The sequence below is a fragment of the Rattus norvegicus genome, chromosome X (genome assembly GCF_021556685.1).
Source record: "Rattus norvegicus strain SHRSP/BbbUtx chromosome X, alternate assembly SHRSP_T2T, whole genome shotgun sequence".
Taxonomy (NCBI): Eukaryota; Metazoa; Chordata; class Mammalia; order Rodentia; family Muridae; genus Rattus; species Rattus norvegicus.
Window position 1 is genome coordinate 16,574,648 of NC_141554.1, and position 22,305 is coordinate 16,596,952.

Genomic DNA, 22,305 nt, shown 5'->3' on the forward strand with positions numbered 1-22,305 from the left:
ACTTAGCTTCTTTCTGCTTCTTACTGAATTGCTCTGCTTAGCCTAAAACTAACTCTAGCAATCTTTTCTAATCTTCTGGCTCCTTTTCATTGTTTGGCTCATTCTATCTTTAACTGTTGTTCTGCTTGCAAACCTGTGTCTGTAAAGCTTTCCACCTTTGAATTCCACAAACTGAACAGGACTGACTAGAAAGAACTAAGATCTGCATGCCTGTCTCCTGAGTATTGGGATTAAAGATGTGTACATGCCTGGACCTAAGCTTTTCTTTACCTGAAGCTTACTCTATACCATGCTGGTCTTGAACTCAGAGATGTTTGACTCTGTCTTCTCAGATTAAGACATGTCTATACTTCAGCCAGATTACACAGACAAGAAGGTTTTTGGGTGTGATCTCTTGCCAGAGCAGCCATGTTCTGAATTAAAATTAAAATTCCTCTACAGTGGTTCATGCTTCTAATACCTTCACTTGGGAAGCTGAAGCAGGAGGATTGCTGAGATGGAGGCCAGCCAGGCTTCCATAGTGAGTGGCTACACAGTTAGAGCCTGTCTTAAAACAAATGTGAATGCAATAATGTGTTTTTCCCACCATGCCATAAGCAGGCCTGGCCCTGCCCGGTCTGCAAGATGACACTGGGGCGTGTTCAAAGTTGTGTGGGCACAGATGACATTTTTTATTTGTTTGAGGCCAGAGGACTTTCCTTTTGTAGGCCTCACCACTCTGAGCCCTGGCGTGGTTTTTAGTGCTTTGAGTTTGCCTATTTGAAGTATTAAAGGACGAGTCGGTGGGGCCTGGTGCAAGTACCACCACACTCTTAGATTGATTATCAGCTTTAGAGGTTTGACTGTAGCAGTTTGCTTCGTTCTTACCTCAGCTAGGACTTAAAAATTAAAAGAAAAAGTCCCATGTAATAGTACAAAAGAGTTCTTAAGTGCTTCTTAAAAACCATGAGCTCTTGATGTCAGGAAAAAAAAAACACCTGTTGTTTTTAAAATAAAAATTGGATTGAAAATCTTTTTGGGATATAAATTTGTGTTCTAAAATATGTTTTTCCTGATATTTTTCAGCTAATTAAGAAAATCTCAGGTGGGCAGTGGGGACTCACTCCTTTCATGTTTGGGAGCAGAGTCTTGGGAAATGGAGACAGGTGGATCTGTGTGAGTTCAAGGCTTGCCAGGCTACAGAGTAAAACCCTGTCTCAAACTAAAACCAAACCAAAAAAGGGTGGTGGGTGGAAAAAATTTATAAACATTGACTTAAACCTGACCTACTGAATGGAAGGAACTCAGTTAACTCCTGGGATTGGACTTTTACTAGATAAAGTAACTCCTTTTTAATGGAATTTCAGGTTTTTTTCCTGTCTTTTTTATCCTTTCTATATATGTGTGTGTGTTTTGTGTATCAACTAGAAAATGCCATTCTTCCTTTCAGCTGCTAGTAATTGACATTGTGATCCAGTTCCAAACTTTATAAAATTCTGTCTTTTACATTCAGACTTCCTCGTGTTTCTACTATTGAAAAATAATTTTGAGCACATATTCATATAGAAAAATAATTTTTAATTCTTAACTGTTCAGCTTCCATAGAGACTGCACTTCCAGCTCTTATTGTGCCCATCTTGGAGCCCTGTGGTAATTCGGAGTGCCTACACATTTTTGTAGATTTGCATTCTGGAATGTTCCAATTGATGCTTTATGGACTTGGTAAGTTACTAAATGTCGTCATTCAATGTAAGTATTTGTGTGTGTGTGTGTGTGTGTGTGTGTGTGCGCGCGCGCGCGCACACGCACGCATACTGCTTGCATATATGCATGCACACCACATGAGTGTTTAGTGCCATTAGCACTAAGGTCAGAAGAGGACACCAGATCTCCTGGACTGGAACTGGAATTACAGATGGCTGTGACTCACCTTGTTGGTCCTGGGAATTGAACCTGTATTCTCTGCAATAGCAGCAACTGCTCTTAACCCCTAATCCATCTCTGGCCCAAGGAAAATTTTGTAAGAAAAGCAAAATAAAAATAATGTGTAGAAAGAGGTGGCGAGTGCAGCACTGAGTAAGTATGAAAGGAGTGATGAACTGTCTGACGTCTCTTTCCTCTGACCTCGTTTTTTTTAAAGTCTGATTTGAAATTTTTTTTTTTTTTGGTATCAGAAGTTAAACTTTTTTATTATGTAAAAATAACAGTAATGTCTTGTTTTTAGATTATCTGTTTAGGAGTTCAGTTTTTTCATCACTAATAAATTGACATAGAAATGACTACTAGGAATTGCTAGTATCCTTTGTGACTAGAGACCATATTTATGACAAGTCTTTATAATGACTTGAAATATGGAGCCCTAGAGGGATTTTCTCTGGACTCAACTCAGTGGAAATGAAAGTTTGATTTCTAGTCAAGTATATGAACTGAACTATATTCCCAGCCCTAAAATTGGATTTCTTTCGAGGCCAGCCTGGTCTACAGAGACATCCAAGGCTACACACAGAAACCCTATCTCAAAAAAAAGTTTGATTTCTAACTTGGTTCTTTATTGTGTGGCTATTCTCAAATGATACATATTTACTAGGAACAAAAATGTTTTCTATGACTGCTCAAAGAATATTCCTGAATATGGTTTACATAGTCTATTTGAAGTTAGTATTAAACAACAGAAACTGATTAAGGAATTTTTTATTCTATTATGCAGCTATAGAGGTAAGTTAAATTTTATTATTAAAATTGTTTTTGAGACAGGGTATGTAGCTTTGGCTGGCCTGGAACTTGCTATGTAGTCCAGGCAGGCCTTGAATTCAAAGAACTATCCCTATCTATGCTCTGGGCTGGGATTAAAGGCATATACCTACTTGGCTAGAAAGGTAGAATTTTGAAACATATTAGCAGCTCATGGAAAATAGGACTTTGAATTACATTTATGATAGGTAAATGGCATGTGACAGTGGTTTGTTTTTAAACTGCCCACATCATTTAAAATGGAAATATCACTTATTTGTTGCTCAAGTATACAACAGATAGTTCTATATAACAGCAGACAATCCCAAGGAAATACGGAAACTCCATCATCTGGTTACTACTCACCCTTTCCTCATCATTATTTGCTCTCTAGGGTAGCCATGTCTTCACAGGCTTCAGAAAACTTTCCTTTCTCCATCTCTTCCCTGATATACCAGTTGACAAGGGTAAATTTGGCATCTGTCAGGTCAGACATGATTGATCCAAGTAAGCCTGGGCCTCAGCAGTGACTGTGATTTTGTTCGGACATCCATAGCTCATTGCATGTTGGCTAGGTCCACAAGCTACCTTAGTAGCGGCTGCTAAGGATGCTAATCTTGAAGCTAGTGAATAACCCAGCCAAACTGGATAGTACAGTTTTGAGGCAGCAATGACTGCTTTAACATTTTTGGGAACCATGTCACTGTGATGTAACAAGTTAATACTGTTATAACTGTTAATGCTGTTAATACTGTGCATTTATCATGCCATGGCTGACCATCTCGTTGGCTGAAGTAGCAAGATGATGGGCATTTTGGGACAGAGGAAAGCCAATATGGGATAGGGCACCATGAAATGTCTCCCAAAGGAAGGCAGTGATTGGAGGCATGGATGGCCAGTAAGGTGGTTAAGGTTGGTTGGTATAGTACTCAATCTCAAGGTTTTTGTAATGGATGGTATAGAGGCCCTGGTTTTTCATTATGAAGGCATACAGTGCTCCAAGTCGGTATGGGCAATAACTGGAGAGCTAGGTAAGTAGACTTCTAGCTTAGACTTCTTGCTGTGATCAGTCTGGACATTCCATCAGGGCAGTGACAAATACAGCTAGCCAGTTCCACCATCAAAGCTACTGAAAATCCTCAAGTTCTGTGTATTAGTCAACATATTGGGTACAAATTCCTAGCTGTTGATGAGCTGCCAGAGTGTAAGTTCATAAATAAGCTGGGTTATTCAAACACAACTTTGGATTCATGCCTGCCACTCCCAATGCTCCTACTCGGGACCCACTGAAAAAGGATTACCATAGTGATCCTTTCTCTTGTACTTGACCACCTACCGAATACTGTATTCTGTTTAGTAGAGCAGGCAATCATAATTAATCTGGAAACTAGCCTAGCCAGTTTGGATGGATATGCTCACATGTGTATCACATGTTTAACATACATAACTTTTAGGTTTCTATTCCACAAGTCAGGAGAGAAGTGGACTACAAGGAACCTCCACTGAGATACTTCCAAAGAGTCTGAGGGAGTAGAGTGAAAGGTCAGCTGGCTCTGAGGGTTCAGTATATGGCACACATCCCCAGCTGGGAGGTTGGGCTTATGGTCCCTGCTCCAGCTCCAGCTCCTCCACCCCTGTATCCCTGTATGTCTTTTGTTTCCCAAAGCCTTTTCTTTATCTATTTTCTCTAATTCATACTACACACTCAGATAAGCACATAAAAATTGAAAAGGATCGACAGTAGGATTTTCTGCATGGAAGTCAAGATGGTCTAACAAGATGCAGTAGAAATGTATTTCCTCACTGTTATGGGGGCTGCAGAATAATAAGCTAATGTTAATGGGGTTCTTTTTTTATTCAAAGGAGCAGGCATTTAGTGTTTCCTTTTAATGAAAATGCTAGTAATGAAAGTAGAAATGTCTTCTGAATTGGAGGCTTCATGCAATCTTGTACTTCCCACTCATGACGTGTAAAATCATCCTATAATATGGAAGGACCACAGGCATTACTATGCTGGGGCATTGGGAAGCAATACCTACCTTTATTGGCTAGAATTTTCTGGCTAAAAGCATATTCCAATGCCTTGTGATCATGAAACAGATACTACACAGAAGAGAATAAAGAAATACTAATCCAACAGCTACTATTAGAGAACATTAGAGTTTTTAAAGTTACATGACGAATGGGGTTCATTTTAGTGTGGGCTTCACTCCTGAGTCCTAGGCTTTCTGCCCATGTCCTTACAAGGGGTACACACTCTCCTTTCCATTCCTGTAGAGTAGTGGTTCTCAACCTTCATGCTGTGACTCTTTAATGCATTTCCTCAGGTTGTGATTATCCCCACTTTAAATTATTTTCATTGCTACTTCATAAACTGATTTTGTTACTGTGATGAATTGTAATGTAGATATGTGATATGTAGGGTATCTGATATGCGATCCCTGTGAAGGGGTCGTTCACACCCCCCTATAGGGATCACCACTCATAGGTTGAGAACCACTGCTGTAGAGGTGCTCTTTTCTTTAGAACCCTTCTGAACTTAGCTACCTCACAAAGTCTGCCTTTGGACCGCATTGCAGTGGAGATGAGGACCTAATGTGAGTTGTGGGAGATAGAACTGCAATGGCTTTTTTTTTTTTTAGATTCTAGTTAGTTAAAAACATTTTGTGCCCTCCGTTTTTTCCCTTCTTTTCTTTTTGCTAGATTTTGATCTAGTTAGTTAAAAACATTTTGTGCCTTTCTTTTTTTCCTTAGTGTATTTCTTACTAATATTTTCTACCACCATTAAAAATTTGGACTGGCATTTAATAAGTCAGTCATTTTTGGACAACGTATCTTGTTTATGCTTGAGAATATTTGTGTGCTGTTAAAAGCAACTTTTTAATAGGCGGTGATTTTTTTTTTTACTTTAGTTAAGATTCTAAGTCTAGTAGTTTTCTGAATTTTAAGTACTTTATAAGTTGGAAATGCTATTTAATTTATCAAACACAGGCAAAGAACTATTTATGCATTTGATACTTGTTCTTGCCAGTGAAATGGAAAGGAGGAAAAGCAAGTTGATTGATGGTTCCTGTTGGATTTATTTTATTCTATCACTCACAACATGCTTTTCTGCCTAAAAAAAGTTTAAAGTTTGGCTACATAGATAAAGATTTTGTTTGTCTTTAAGCAGTGAGTGAATGAATTCTTTATTCTGTAGATCAGGCCACTCTGGAGGACATGGAAAAGTCTTTGAATGATGACATGAAGCGGATCATCCCTTGGATTCAGCAACTTAAGTAAGCTTACTTAATTTAGCTCAAGACTGGAAAGGGAAACTTAGCTTGACAGTATTTATTTTCTTCTCCATCATTAGTCTTAAGCAGTCACTGTCCTTAAAGTTTGTGACATGAAACCTGAGGACCTTTGTTGCCTTGGAACACATCCAAGATGGCTGTCCTCATATCAGATTCCCCTCTAGATCCAATGTTGGTCAAAAGGACATGACACTAAACTTTCCTTCCTCAGCATATTTTCTCCAGAACAGGCACTTCACAAACTCTTAGTGAGTATTTGTACCATGTCCTCTACTAGAATCCTATTTGTTCTAGTTCAGAAGCTTTGTGGTATTGGTCTCTCAGCAGATACTGTTCTTTTTTCCTCTAACATTGTCATTTAGTCTGTTTCAAAATTACCCTTGGAACAGGACCAGAGACAATTGTCTGGGCTTTCATTACCATTCTGGCTCCACTGAGGTAGCACTAAGGCAACTGCTGGCAAACTCTTACTCGTTTATTTCTGTTTGTGACAGGGTCTCACAACAGAAGCGAACCTCAGAATTTCTATGTAACTGAGACAAGTTTTGATCTCTTGATCCTCCTTCCTCATGGAATTATATACACGTGCTACCGTGCCCAACTCAGAATCTTTAAAGTACTTTCTAGGATTTATTAATTTGTAGGAATTTTACCACGTTTGACAGCTGTCTCAACAGTCTAGTTGTACAACATTTTTTTTAGTACCTTTCTATTGCCCATGTACAGTTAATCATCATTGCTAGCCTGAGGTAATCACAAATCTATTTCTCTAAATTTGTTTTTTTTTAATAATTTTTCATACAAACAGAAGCATAAGCTGTATGATCTGATGGGCTTCTTCCACTTGTATTTTTAAGAGTTATATTGTAGCATATATCAGTATTTTTTCCTTATGCTTTAATCATATTTTACTGAATGGATAGACCACATTTTCTTTTTTCTATAATAAATGGGTTTACAGTAAGTGGAGGTGTTACCGCTTCTTGGCTGTTGTGTGAACTTAAATTTTCATTTTCTGTGGCCAAAACTTGTCCATGGAATTGTTGACATAGAGAGTAAAAATTATGCTAGACTTTTGAAAGAAATCCCCAAACTTCTTTCCAAGGTACCTGTCACTTTGCCATTCAGTCAACATATGAGAGTTTCAGTTTTTGCATGAATGCTCAATATTGTCTTTAGTATAAGGAGGTATCTCAGGGCAATCTTGGAATACTTCGCCCTAATGGCTAATGCTATTGAGCATCTGGTTTACAGGGTATTTTTGTATTATGGAACAAAAACAGATTCTATTTAAAGAAACAGCTGGGCATGGTGGCACATGCCTCTGATTCCACTCCTTAGCAGAGGTAGGAAGATGACTGAGTTCAGCCTGGTCTCCATAGTGACTGTTAGGTCAGCCAGAGGTATATAGTTGGGGGTCCTAATCCCCAAAATTACCAAGCCAAACTAAACAAACCCCCCAAATACTCATAGATAAAATATAAACCCCAACTTCGTTAGTCAACAGACATGAAGTTATATGTACTCCAATAAAGAAAATCAGACAAACATACCCTAGGAAAATAATTATGGAAGCCGCACAGTTTTCATTCAGAATGTTTATGGGAAGTTAGTGTAAAGTACACATAGACATTTATTTTTGTCCAGAATTAAAGAGTCAAGGGTGAGATATTAAGGTGGGCATGTGGGTACAAGGCTCTTGTCCTAGCCCTCGAGTGGGTGAGATAGGGATGCAGATGGACTACAGAGTAAGACTTTGTCCCAGGGACAAAAAGAAAAGAGAAAAGGCATATTTCCACATAGACTTTAAAGTGCTACTGTATATATTGATATTTATTTGGTTTTGCAAGACAGGGTTTCTCTGCTTAGCCCTGGCTGTCTTGGAACTTGCTTTGTGGACTTGGCCGGTCTCAGATTTAGGATTTTCAATATAACGGTGAACTTGATCTTATCTTATACCTTATGTAGGTGGTCTGATTTAACTTAGGATTATGTGTATGTTAATTGTTTATGTGTTTTCTTTTAATGACATTAGTACACATAACAGTCTCAAAAAGATTTTGGTTGGTATGAACATTTATTTGCAACACTTGCCACAAATGAAGCAAAGGATACATTTTTAAAGTTTACCTTTAGTTTTTCTAGTTGATTCTTTAAAGTCATGATTAACGATAGGTTTTAATGATTAAAAAACAAAAGCTTTCTAGGACTCGAGGGAGAGATGGCTGGATTTGTGAGTTTGAGGCCAGCCTGATCTATATAGTGAGTTGCAGGCCCAATAGGCTGCATGGTTAGAGCATGTCTCATAAAAACTGAACAAACCCCAAGGACTCCCCCCACTTCCTATTTCACTTTTGGGGAAGCTGGCCCACTACTTTTAAGATGTAATATATTCTGGCACAGTTTCAATGCACATGGCTAGCATACCATTTGTAGCACATGTTGTGTGCGCTAGAGTACGGCTTTCCAAACTGACCTACAGTTTGATAAATGGAGCAAGTATCTCTCAGTATTTGGCCACTTTGGCACTGCTACATTGGCGTGAAAGTCCCTTAGCTCATTGGGCATCAGTGAGTCTGAATGGGTGCTTATCTCTTTCTCTTTAGTTACCTACATTTCATCCTAGTCACAAGGATGGTCACATATAAGCACTGGGATGAGTACTACAGCAAACTCATCAAAGTAAAATCCTGTGTCTGACCTAAAAAGGAGGGAAGAGGGCAGTTAATGCTTTATACATACTTTTTATAAAAAGTGGGGCTGCCATCTATAGTGATGACAGAAATAAAGTGTTTTGTGCTTGCTTGTTCAGTTGTATGAACACTTTAGATTATTTTTTATTTTATTTTTGAGACTATACTGTAAGTCCCTCCAAACCCTCCCATTTACCCATCCCTGCTCTTCAAATTCTGGCCTCCTTTTTCACTAATTGTTATTGTATGTACAGATGTCTATGTATATACATTCATATTCCTAAATATGGCCAGTTGAGTCCATATACTGTTCCATGTATGTATGTTTTTCAGTGCTGACCTTTCAGCACTGGACAGTTGGTGTGCTTTTCCCAGTTTACATAGTCTTTTTGTTTATTTGTTTTGCTTTTAGTTTTCATTTTAGTTTTCCTCGTGTGGTCAAAGTTACTGTGGAACTTAACTCTGTAGACTAGGCTGGCTAGAACTCATAGAGATTCCTCTGCCTCTGCCTCCTGAGTGCTGGGAGCCACCACTGTCTGGCTTTTCCAGTTATTCTTTAGTGCTCTCTAATTTATTTGTAAATCAGTGGCATATAGTTAACCAGAGAAGTTGTGATTTTACGATGTGCATTGTCTTTTAAGGTTTTGGCTGGGACAACAGCGTTGCAAACAATCTATAAAACATCTGCCTACCATAACCACTGAAACGTTGCAGCTTGCCAACTATGCAACACATCCCATTGGAAGCCTGTCTAAGAATAAGCTGTTTATTAAACTTACTCGCCTTCCACAGTACTACATTGTAAGTATGCGAAGCATGAGTGGTGGGTGTATACAGAAAGCTCTCTTGTCTAATTTCACCTGCCTATGAATTTTACTTGGTGCCTGACTTTCATAGAGGAATTTTCAACCCGGGGTGTATGATTGAAGGAATAAAAGAGGTCAAGTGAGTCTCGCTGGGGAATGTAAGGTAGCCGCCATCTCTTACCCTAGTGCCTCTGCCACAGTGAGAACTTGCTTGTTGGTGAGGATTTGTTTATATTAAGCAAGGAGGAAGGCTTAGTTTCTGATTGGAATTAATCTTATCTTTAGCTGGAAACAAAAAAATTGAGTGAAACTAACTATAACTATTATGAAGATTTGGAGATGTTTGGTATCAAGACAAACTTGCTTGGTTTTATTTGAACAAGAATTTGCAAAAAATATAGGATGACCAAAGTACCTTTATTTTCTCCTTTATTGAAGGCATACTCTATTTTGCAGATGGCATTCTTTTAGTGCACAATGACATTTTTCCTTTTCATATTTCCATTCTTCCTAGATTTTGAGATTTGACTTTTAATATCTTTATTTTTCAGTTTGGTTTTTGTTTTGAGATCTTTGAATTGGTTAGAATTAATTTTAAGAATTTAGTATAAATATATTTTCACACTTAAAGAAGTTTCTATTGACAACAAATATTTTTCGATGAACTCTATGGTGCTCATAAGTTTTAATTCAAGGTTTTTGGTTGAAAGGAATAGGAATGAACTTTTAAGATTTTCAGTTGTACCTTTTCATCATACTATCTTAAAGTAATACCAGGTACCGGGTGATCTATTGAGTTAATAGGATCCTGAGTCTATTGGTGACACGAATTTTATCGAAATTCATAAAACACCACGTGTAGAAGTAGATTTGAGTGCGGTGAAGAGCCGTGATTTCAGTTCTCAGTGAGGTGCCTGAGCTACATGTAAAGGATCAACCTGTGAGTATGCGCAGAACTCTGTGCTAAGTCACACCAAGAGTAAAACTGAAGGAAGTGCATACTGTTACGTTTCCAGCTTGATTTAGTGTCAGTGAATAGTGTCAGTGTCCTGGTAATAAAACAAAAATTTGTTTCAGTGGTTTAGTTCAAACCTGAGTGTAGGTTCTTCTCCTTCCCTTAGATTTGTCTCTACATTCATAAACAGAAAAGGAACCACAACCATAGCCATTAACAGTATAGGAGCCAGGGGGTGCAGGCATAGCCTTTAATCCCAGCACATGTAGGACAGAGGCAAGCAGGTCTCTGGGATCTCTGAAGTGGAGGCCAACCTGATCTACATAGCAAATTTCAGGATATACAGGGCTATACTCAGAAACTCTGTCTAGGAAAAAAGAAACAAAACAATACAAAAAAAGGAAAAGAAAGTATTGGTATCTAATTGATTGCCTCAGAGTTTCATTGTCCTTTATATTTTGTCACTCACCTCTGTGTTATAATTAGATACTGTGACAATCTGGGTTTTTCAGTTTCTGACATTTATTATTTGGGTGATACAAGAGATTGATTCCATGATATAACACATGCTGGGTGAGCAATTTATTACTGGGCCCTTGTTTTTTATGTTTTAAGACAAGGTTTCATTAACTTGCTGAGTTAGCTTGGGACAGAGCTCTCTAGCAAGGCAGGCATTGAACTTTTGTGTTTGTTTTAGTGTTGGTGGTTTCTTTCATGTATGTTTGTGCTCCATGTGTGTATCGAAGCCCAAAGAGAAGATCTGATTCCCTGGAATTGGAGTTAATGTATAGTTGCGAGCTGCCTGTGGGTGCTGTGAATTTAACTGAGGTCATCTGGAAGAGCAACCAGTGCTCTTAACCTCTTGAGTCCTTTTAGCATTCCCCAGACCTTAAACTTGTAATGTTCGTGCCCTGTCCTAAATACCTGGGATTAGAGGCCTGACCCACCAGGCGTACATCAAACATTTTTATTTTTGTACAGTATACATTTTGGTAAGTGAATACTGTTATAACTTCTATCTCTGTAAGGATATAGATTTATCATGACACTAAGTGTGCTCACGTTCTGGTTTCTGACTACATGTTGACATTTGTGAGATGCCATAGTGAATAACAGCAGCTTAGCCTCTTGGAAAAAAAAAAGAAAGAAACTGACACAGGGCACTAAACTAAAGACAAATTGTGGCCCCTTGATGGCACTCTCAGCAGGCACGAGCAGCCCTGGTGTCCTCAGCTCTGTTTCAGTGCTGCTGCTTTCTTGTGTTGTGCTCACAGCGACTCAGGGTTCAGCTGCATGTGTTGGCACCAGAGGTTTATTCCCAGTCCATGGGTGGTAGAGGCAGGAGGAAATGTCTGTTCCCTTGTTTCCCAGTGACAGTCACGTCAGTACTCTAATCCCACTTGTTTTTTCCTTAGTTACAATAATTGAGGTTTTAGGGTGTATTCACAGGAAAGGGAGGTAAAAGGGCAATTTAAAATTAAAGGATAATAAAAATTAAAATATATAACTATAGAAGACCTGGTTGGCTTAAAACAGGAACTATCAATATCAAGATAAGGAATGGCAATAATTTAATTATCTCATTTCTTGTGTTTACTGTGTATAAACTGCACTTGATGTAAGATGTACAATGGTTCTTATTCTTCTGGGTCTCACCTCTTTCTGATTTGGGTCATTTTAGGTTGTGGAAATGCTTGAGGTTCCTAATAAGCCCACACAGCTATCGTACAAGTATTACTTTATGTCTGTGAGTACTGCAGATCGTGACGACAGCCCTGCCATGGCACTGCTGCTGCAGCAATTCAAGGACAACATCCAGGACTTGATGTCCTGTACAAACACTGGGAAACAGACAAGAACTGGTACCAAGCACAAGGTATGCTCACATAGAAATCAGCACAGAATTGATCAGTGTTGATGTTTTTGCAAACCCCTTCCCATTTATTATGACTATTTTGGCTTTTCTTTTTTTAAAAGATTTATTCATTTATTATATATAGGTACACTGTAGCTGTCTTCAGACACACCAGAAGAGGGCATCAGGTCTCATTACAGATGGTTGTGAGCCACCATGTGGTTGCTGGGATTTGAACTCAGGACCTCTGGAAGAGCAGTCAGTGCTCTTAACCGCTGAGCCATCTCTCCAGCCTTATTTTGGCTTTTCAAGACAGGGTTTTTCTATTTAGCTCCAGCTGTCCTAGAGAACTGGCTCTATGACCAGGCCGGCCTTAAACTCATAGATCCTTCTGCCTCTGCCTCCCAAGTGCTGGTTTTACAGGTATACGTTAACCATGCCTGGTTTCATTCTTTTTAAATGGAAAAGAGGTAACTGGTTTTTAAGGTACACAGCAATGAAACAGTTCTGCACATTTTCCTTAAAAGACTTCTTCCTCTTTTGAGAGTAAGGAGTGTTGATAGAAGTGGAACCCAGGGCCTTGTGCTTCTGTAGGCGAGCATGCTACCATGAGTAATTCCCAGCCCTTTTGTATGTTTTTGAGAGAGATTTCGAACCTTTGTTTGTCATGTTACCTTTTCTTTGTAGTCCTGGCTAGCCTGGAGCATATAACATCCTTTTGTTTTTTACTCCCTGTGTGCTAGAATTGCAGATGTGTACTTTCACATTTGACCAAATGCTTTTGTTTTAATTAATAATAATATATCATTTGCCACAAAGGAACTTGCTAAACACAAAGTATTTGCTACTTAGTTAATTGTGTCTGTGTTTTTTTTTTTTAACACATTTAAAAAAAAATTATTTTCTAGTTGTCTGATGACTCGTGCCCGGTAGAATGTAAGAAAGCCAAACGATCAGGAGAAACGTGTGCCTTCAATAAAGTTCTAGCTCACTTTGTCGCTATGTGTGATACCAACATGCCATTTGTAGGACTTCGATTGGAGGTGAGTTAGGACTTTTCAGATGCTAACTGAAATATCATGGCTCCAGCATGAGAAGCAGTCTCTTGGCCACACAAGCTCTTTTGTCTCTGATACCATCACCTCATAATCTTCTCCTTAGATTAATGGAAATTAAATTCTTACCAGTTAAAGAAAGTAGACAACTTTTAAGAATTAATGTCTTCTACCTCATACATTGTTTAGGTCTTATTAGAGATGACTCTTGGGGAAGTAATGTGTGTTGTTTGAGCACTATTTAATACTGGGCTCCTGAGAAGTAAATCAGAAAAATCTTAAATAAATGTTACTTTGATATTGTGGAAGAACATCAGGTTGCTGATGCAGAATCCGTGTCTTTCATGAATATGGTGTTGTAGGGCTGAAAAGATGACTCCGACATCAGGGGCATTGGCTGGTCTTTCAGAGAACCCAGGTTCAGTACCCAGCACCAACTTGGCAGCTCAACACTGTCTATAACTCCAGCCCCAGAGGATCTGACATCTTCATATAGACATACATGCAGACAAAATAACAATGCATATAAAATAAAAATATGTCATTAAAAGAATATTGTGTTATGTCTACCACGGTCATTAACTATGAACGCAAAGTGAAGTGACAGTTCTGTTGGATTTTGTTTTTTGGAAAAGGGTCTTAATGTTTAAGACCTAGGCTGGCCTTGAACTTGCTATGTAGCTAAGTTTAACTTAAATTATTATGTTTTTGTTTCTACTTTCCTACCCTAAGATTATAGTAATATGCCATCATGCCTGCTGCAACTTTCCATTTTTCCTCATCATTATTAGTCTTTTTTATGTGCATTGGTGTTTTACCTACAGGTATGTCTGTGTGAGGGTCCCTAATCCACACTCTTTCTCTCTTGGATCTTATTTCAATTGATTATAGGAGTGTCACTGACTTATTGCTTTGGTGGTGGGAAGAGAATAAGTACATGATTTGGGAGCGGTACAATGCATTCCTATCCTCCTCACTGTGCACTGGGGAGAATTGAAAGAAATGTATGGTTTTACAGGTGCCACATGGCTTTGAAACCTGTACACGATGTCTTTGTCTTTTTCTTCTGTGATCCATGCATGCTGTGCACATGGGAACTTCATGACAGTACTTTCTTGAATCTGTTCAAGCTCTTAAAAACTTAATTACAGTCTCTCTTTGAATTGATAGATAATGTTAAAACACCAGCTCATTTTCTGCTTATAATGAATGATGTACCCTGAGTTGTGAATAACTACATTTAATCTTAATGGCAGTGTTTTTTCTCTTTATGATAACAAGTCATTTTTTGAACTATTCTAGACTTACTTCTTTTGAGTGTGAACTTGTATTGTCTATTTGGTCATCAGCTAGCTTTCTAAACTTCTTTTCTTCCTGACCCTCCAAGTCAGGCTAGACAAATTTGTGGAAGAGGGTGTGTAAGAATTCAGTCATAGAAGATCTGTCATTGGTTACTGAGGGCAAGCCTTGCTTCACTCCATCAGAGGATCTTCTAGCATGCATGACTTTCAGCCCGCCCTACATTTGCTTGACTTGGAGTTTCATTTTGATCGAACAGTAGAATCACACATAAAACCACTCTTCATTTTTAGTTGCTTCATTTGGAACCGCTGGAACTGATTCTGGATTACTTTTAGCTTGTAGCAAAAAATGGGTTTGTTTCCTGAATTTTGAAGATTCCTGTACTGTGGAGATTTTCTTTTTAAGCTAAGGGATGAGTACCTTCGACTTGCCCTTGCTTTACTATAGTTTCCAAGGAAGTCTAATAACAGGAAGACTGCTCACACTGATAGAGTGTCACTTTGACAAAGACTGCCTGTAGAAGAGATTGTGTCAAAAATAGATAGCATGCAGAGAGAAGCTGATTTCCTGTGTGAACTCAACAGTTTAACCCCCGTGCCTTTTCTCGTTTCAGTTGTCCAATTTGGAGATACCACATCAGGGAGTGCAAGTGGAAGGTGATGGCTTCAGCCATGCAATTCGCTTATTAAAGTAAGCGTGTGTTCTGGGTCTTACTTGGCACCACACGTTACAGTCACTCTGGAGAACAGTTTCTCTACTATGAAACAGCATAAAGCAGCTCTCACAGTCTGTGTATGTCATGGATTTCTGTGTAGAATTGCAGAAGTCCAAGGGAGGTTCTTCTTTGCTTATTTGGTGGCAATCCAGCACCATCTGGCATTTTAGAGTATCATTTGTTAAACATATTATCTAGTTACTGTAACTGTTTCAGGCTTGATATTTTTAAGGCCCTCCAGGATGCTTTGGCTTTACATAGCAGGAAAATGTGGACTAGTTCAAAGTCAAGGTGGGAATTCCCAAGAAAGTGTCCTTTGTACTCAGACTGAAAGAGTCATGAGAATTAGCCGGAGGAAAGCCAGATGGAGTTAGAGTAAAAGCTTCTAACCAGAAGAGGTAATCGCTAATATGAAGGGCTGCAGGTAAGAGAATGCTCAGCATGCTGGACTTGATAGTTGAGCAAGGCAGGAGATAAAAGATGCACACAAATGTGTAAGCCTCACAGTTACCTTCACAATTATTCAGGAGCCTGACGCCAGAGGACTAAAACCAGTGTAGACATTACAGTGAGATTCCCATTTTAAGGAACAAAAACAACACAAAAGGAAGCCAGTAGGTGATTTAAAGTACAAGCTGCCATTACTAGACAAGTTTTCTGGAAATTGAACCTTAGCTCAATATGCAGAGTAAAGGAGAGTAGGATTGAAGCAGCAACACTGTTGCTGAAGTGCTTCATGTTACAGTTGCTGTTGGTTCCTATAAGGACTTAGGAGACAAAATAGTCAAGGGTTGGGGGCTGCATAGATTTCAGACGTACAGGGATGACAGCAAGGGCACATATTAATTTTTCTAAGTTTTCTACAAATCTATTGAGCAGACATAACTGTCTCAAGCTCAGGGCAACAGATTTGGATAGGTGACAAAGTCACCATCCCAGTTGTTAGTAACTGAGCTGAGGTAGCAAATTAAATGAATAGGAATGTGCAAACAAATGGAGTTGGGTGCTGGTGCTACACATCGTATTTCTAGCACTTAGGATCTGGAGGCAGGAGGATTGTCATGAGTTCACTTTCAGTCCAAGCTTGGTAGTGAGATCCTATGTTAACCACCCGATCTGCACACATACACAGAAGGGGAAATCAAAGATGGGCACAGGGCCTAGTTTTAAACGGACAGAGGCTAACGACCCAAAGAATCCTGGGAAGGATAGGTAGTTGGGAACGGTGAGTATGAGAAACAGATAAAGATAGGGAAATGTCACATGAACCTTCGTATTTTGCACATAAAAAATTGATACTTGGAAAAGGGGAGCTGCTGATCTATTTCACTTGATAGCATATTTTCTTGATATACAGGAGGCCCTGTATTGATCTTCAGCAACTCATAAACCAGATTTAATCCATGCCTATAATCTCAGTACTCAGAAGGTAGAAAAGAGAAGATCAGTTCAAGGTTTGAATTGCTTTGCATAAAATATAGATACAAAATCAGGGCTGGGGATTTAGCTCAGTGGTAGAGCGCTTACCTAGGAAGCGCGAGGCCCTGGGTTCGGTCCCCAGCTCCGAAAAAAAAAAAAAAAAAAAGAACCAAAAAAAAAATATAGATACAAAATCAACAAGTTTTATTTGGCCATCACAGATAAGTAGATGAAAATAGCATTAGTGTTTTATTCTTTTTAGTTTTCCCAATCTTTAGAAGCATCTTGTCAACATTTTTCCGAGTGCTTTCACATTTTGTCTCTGATGGAGCCCCAGGGCTTCGGACGTGTCAGATGAGCTACATCCTAGTACCCATTCTACTTGAACTCAAGCAAACTCAGAAGTGTCCTGCCTAGAACACATGCATTTTTCTTTTCTTTTTTAACTTCCTTTCGTAACATTTAAGGAAAAGTTTTTAATTCTTCCTTTCCCCTCTATATTTACAATGTCAAGGGAAAATAAAAAAAAAAGATAGATTTAAAGATATCGTTTTTCAGTAAATTCCATTATCATGGTAGGGTGTTTAAAGGGAAGAAGGCAAAAATAAATAATTAAATTTATGATTTATTAAATTAAAATTTTATACTGGTTATTATAAGTAAAATGCATTTGATTTTAAGAAACTCTTCTTTTAAACATTTAGTCCTAGATGAATTAATAGCAAAAAAGAGAATGAGTCAAACTTTTTAAGCTCTAAGTTTGGGCGCCTTTTCTTCTCTTTGCTGAAAATATGTTCTGTTCTTATTCCAACTTATTTATTTCAAAGCATTAAGCTTTGAAAGCCTGTTGAATGGGCATCTGAAATGAAAGTATCAGTTATGACACAGTAACTTTCTTCAGATGCTCTGGTTCACTCACCTGGTACCTTTGCTAACTCAGAACCTTGATCCTTTAGCACAGATGACATGGGACTCATCTGAGAGAGTTCGCTCATGCTGCTTATCTTTTGAGCCCCAAGGTAAACTTCAGTTTTCACCTGAACTCAACACGGTCTCAGCCATGGCTAGTTTTTCTTTGCTTTTTGTAGTCAAGGCCTGGCAGATAGGGATGATTCTTCTTTCCAAGTCCTCAGACCTCTATTCTGAGTGTATGTGCATGCATAACCTTCCTCCTTTATTTTCCTGCCACATTTGGATATTGATTTTACTCTTCACTCCTTCAGTAACCTTTCTGCTTGTCACCATAAGGCTATAATATATAGTTTGTGATGTTTGTGAACCTTGCTCAGGACAGAGCTGACATACATTACATGTCCCCTATAGGAGTTTAGTTTAATTTCTCAGGTTGTTCAGTGCTACAGAAACATCACCCAGGAGTACTATTTAAGTTAAACTTTTTAAAGTTTTTTTTGAAGTTTTCAAATCATGTTAACCCTCTTTGTTCATGAAATAGTTTCCATAGTTCTTATTTTTTTGTGTTGATTTTTTTTGCATATGGTTATTTCATCTGCATGAATGTCTGTGCACTCTGTGTGTGTGTGTGTGTGTGTGTGTGTGTGTGTGTGTGTGTGTGTGTGTGTGTGTGTACATGAAAGGCGTGCGCAGTACCCTTGAAGGTCAAGGAAAAGCAGTCAACTGGAATTATAGGCAATTGTGAATTGCCCTGTGGGTACTGGGAATTGAACTCAAGCTCTCTGGGAGAGGAACCAGTGCTCTTCACTGCTGAGCCGTGTCTCTTGATCTCTCAGTTCTTCATTCTTGTGTATTTTACAGTAATAGTTTTTATCACATTCCTTTAGAGGGATTTGGTTTTATTTTCTCTACTAGTATAATCATACTAGAATTATCAAAGTTAATCCTGTTTCAAAAGCTTAACACTAGCAACAAAAACTAAAAATGCCAAGGGTGCCCTTTCAGAGGTCTACTGTAATTGAGAACTTGAATGGAGTCTTTATTTCCTTTAGTCCTCACTTCGGATATATGTAGGTTCTGTGCTTTCATTTTTTTGTTCAGATGGATGTGATGAAAATCTTCCCAAGGTGAACCGAGTACATGTCTGCATTTATATTCTCAAACACAAGGTGAAATGTCCAACTGAATTAGCTGCTATAGAGCTTTCCCAAGAATGACTGTGTTGTGAGGTCTAAGGGTAAGCAAGTTGAAAATCACTTATCCAACATAGGCGTGGTAGTTTGAAAATGGTTAGCTCATAGAGAGTGGCATGTTGGGTTCCCTTCAGATGAAGATGTAGAACTCTCAGCTCCTCTAGCACCATGCCTGCCTGGATGCTGTCATTTTTCTTGCCGTGATGATAATGGACTGGACCTCTGAACCAGAAAGCCAGCCCCAATTAAATGCTGTCCTTTGGTCATGGTATCTCTTCACAGCAATGGAAACCCTAAATAAGAGTTGCGCTGTCAGTTAACTTATACATTGAAGCAACATAAAGTTGAGTGGATTAAGTGGAAGTCAGCTTTTAGAGTTACCTTTAAACAACCAGCTCTATCTAGTTCCCTTACTCTGTGCCAGGCAAACGCTATAGCTAATGTTTCAAAATAATCAATAAAGGGGGACAAAGCACTTATATTCAAAATATTTTTGGAGAGTTCCAAGAAAACTGGTTAATACAAATAGAGATTGAGCTATCTATAACATGGCATATTCAATTTCAGTCTCAGGTTTTGCTATGCAGTCGTTATTAGTATTAATGCCAACACAAAGCACAGTTTGTTAAATGAATCACACTGTTGTCCTTCTCCCTTGGTGTGCATGTGCACCTGTTTGTGTGTGTGTGTGTGTGTGTGTGTGTGTGTGTGTGTGTGTGTGTGAGTGTGTGTGTATGTGTGTGTGAGTGTGTGTGTGAGTGTGTATGTGAGTGTGTGTGAGTGTATGTGAGTGTGTGTGTGTGAGAGTGTGTGTATGTGTGTGTGAGTGTGTATGTGTATCCCCCTATCCACCTTTGCATATCAAAATGTAAATATACATCTACATAGAAAGAGAGGCTTTTCTAGGAGTAATTTACGGAAGTAGTCTGGGATATGCCAGATGGTATAAATCTCTCCACAACAAGTTGCTAAACCAAACTTAAGAGATGGCTTGTTGGATAAAGGTATTTGCTGCCAATCTTGTCTCTCTTAATTTAATCCCTAGGGTCCCTATCATGGAAGGAGAGAACTGAGTTGTGCAAGTTGTCCTCCGACACACCAAGGCACATTATATATACTTTTACTTCCAAAATAAATGAATTTTTAAAAAGAAAATATTTTAAAGTGTCATCTAATTCTATGATAGTTACCTGTTCTTACAACAATACAGTAATTGGGCAAAAACAATAACTGCATTCTGATTTGGCACCCACATTACCCTCTATTTAAGCAGTCGGGCATGAGAAACCAGTGCTAGAGTAAAGATTTTTCGAAATGGCTTGTTTAAATACTGCATGGTGAAATCCCCCATGTACTATGATTGTCTGGCTCTGACTGACCAATTGATTATATCTGCTCTTCACGTGGCTCCTACACCATCCCTGACTTTTAATATGGATGGAGAGACCACTGTGGAACATAATATTTGTCTGTCTACCAAAGCTGTGGGTGAAAGACACATTTCCAAACATTGCGATCTCGGTATGTTTTTGGACTTTGATCATAAAAGCCACACATATCTGAGTCATTTGTCTGTTTTACAAGTGCCTTTCAATATTGCCATGCATTCTGGGATTTTTGCCCATTTTTTTGAGACTGTTTTATGTAGCTTAGTCTAGTCTTGACTGAAATAGCAAGTTGATCTTGCTTCTGGTCCCTAGTGTAGGAATCGAATTGCCTTCCTAGTGGAGGCGGTATCAGCATGTTATTGAGCCCTACTTTTGTAATGCATTTTGGATGGAACTGTTTCCTTTCGATGTATTTTCCGTACAACTGTGCTATATCCGCAGGGTCTATGTGAGTTCTAGTTGCTCAAGATGGGCTTGAGTTAGAGATCCCTCTGCCTTCATCTTAAGTAGCTGGGATTACATACACACTTGGGCTACCATATGCACTTATTAGAGGAGTCATGTTCTTTAGGGAATAATTGCCTGTCTACACTAGTGCCTATCAATAGCTAGATATCTTGAATACTTTCATTTCTTTTTTCGCCAAATTCTAGAGTTTTATAAGATATGGAATTGGCCCTATACATCTCCACAGATTCTAGAAAGATTATGCACATTTGATTATTGTATTCTAAACTCCTGGCCTTTTCATAATCTGTGTACTAGGTAGTGTTTCGGCATTCACCATCTTTCTGCTGCATGGCCCATGCGTTTTTCTTGGTAGTTAAGCAGTTTTTTTTATGACAGTGTTTATTGCTCTTTCTGGGTGTTTTTTACTGGTCCTGGAGGCCTCATTCCTTCTTCAGGCCTGTGACCTTCTACTTCTTTCCACCTACTTTCTCACCTGCCCTCCTCTCTTGAAGCTACCTATCTCTGTCCCTGCCCTCAGCTAAAAACTACCAGTGGGAGCTCAAGGAGTCTGGTGCCTGGTCCAAACCCTTCCACTGCTGGCAGTCCACTTCTGAGGCTGCCCTGGAGGCCCCAGTGGGCACCTGACCAGTGTTGCCCAAACTCTGCCTTTGGAAGCCAGTAAAGATGTCCGCCAAGGGCCACATGCTCACATTTCCTGTGTACCCTCTGGTTCATGCTGCCTGCCAGCCCCATGGGCCTCACCAGTGCACTCATCTTTCTGACATTTTTCTATTGGGCTAACTTTATCTGGTGATGATTTGGTTTCTGTCAATAATTTCAAAACTCAGTCAGCTTAGGCATGAGGATTGCTGCAAGTTTCAGGCCTGCCTGGACTCTAGAAAAATAAAACAACAAAGCAAAAATCTGCATGTTGAAGAGAAGATGTTTTGAAAGCTTCAATTGAGAACATTGCGGTACTATATTTTAATGCAGTATATTTCACTCGCTCTACCGCTCTACCTATATATTTATTTTTTTGCCATATGCAAAAACAATAAAAACCCAAATCTGTCTCTTACTGTTTTTCAATTCCAGGTCAGTGTTTTCAACTTGGAGGTGGGCCATTTTTACCCTTCAAGGAACATTAAGGGCAATGTCTAAAAATAATTATCATTACTTGAGAAATAGGGGTCAAGTGCTATTGGCATGTAGTAGATTGAGGCCATGAAGGCCCAACACACCCCCCTCTCCCCCTCAATAAAGAATTGTCCAGTCAAAATTAGTAATATTGCCAAGACCGAGGAGTCCTATCCTGGGTATTCTGAAGAAGAAAACTAAAACAAGTTTCTGTATTTCTTGTTACATACATTTTAGTGTTTTTGCCTTCATAGGAGTAACTATAAAATCTGAGTTCCAATCTATGAGTTGAGAGATACTATATAACACCTATTATTTCATCACTACTGAAATGCCAGCTAAAATATATTGTCTCATAGCATTGTATGATGTAATTATATAGTCTTCAGTGCCATAGAAGGAAACTAGAAACCCTGTCTC

General features: G+C 38.9%; 1 protein-coding gene across 2 annotated transcripts in view; it reads left to right on the forward strand.

Moving 5' to 3' along the window:
* Positions 1-22,305, forward strand: part of Med14 (mediator complex subunit 14) — a 91,115-nt gene that overhangs the window by 32,795 nt on the left and 36,015 nt on the right. For both annotated transcript variants that reach the window (XM_087600013.1, NM_001191727.2), the window contains 6 exon segments: positions 1,576-1,701; positions 5,909-5,987; positions 9,340-9,499; positions 12,141-12,335; positions 13,223-13,357; positions 15,285-15,361. In XM_087600013.1, coding sequence (XP_087456139.1) covers positions 1,576-1,701; positions 5,909-5,987; positions 9,340-9,499; positions 12,141-12,335; positions 13,223-13,357; positions 15,285-15,361 — 772 coding nt within the window.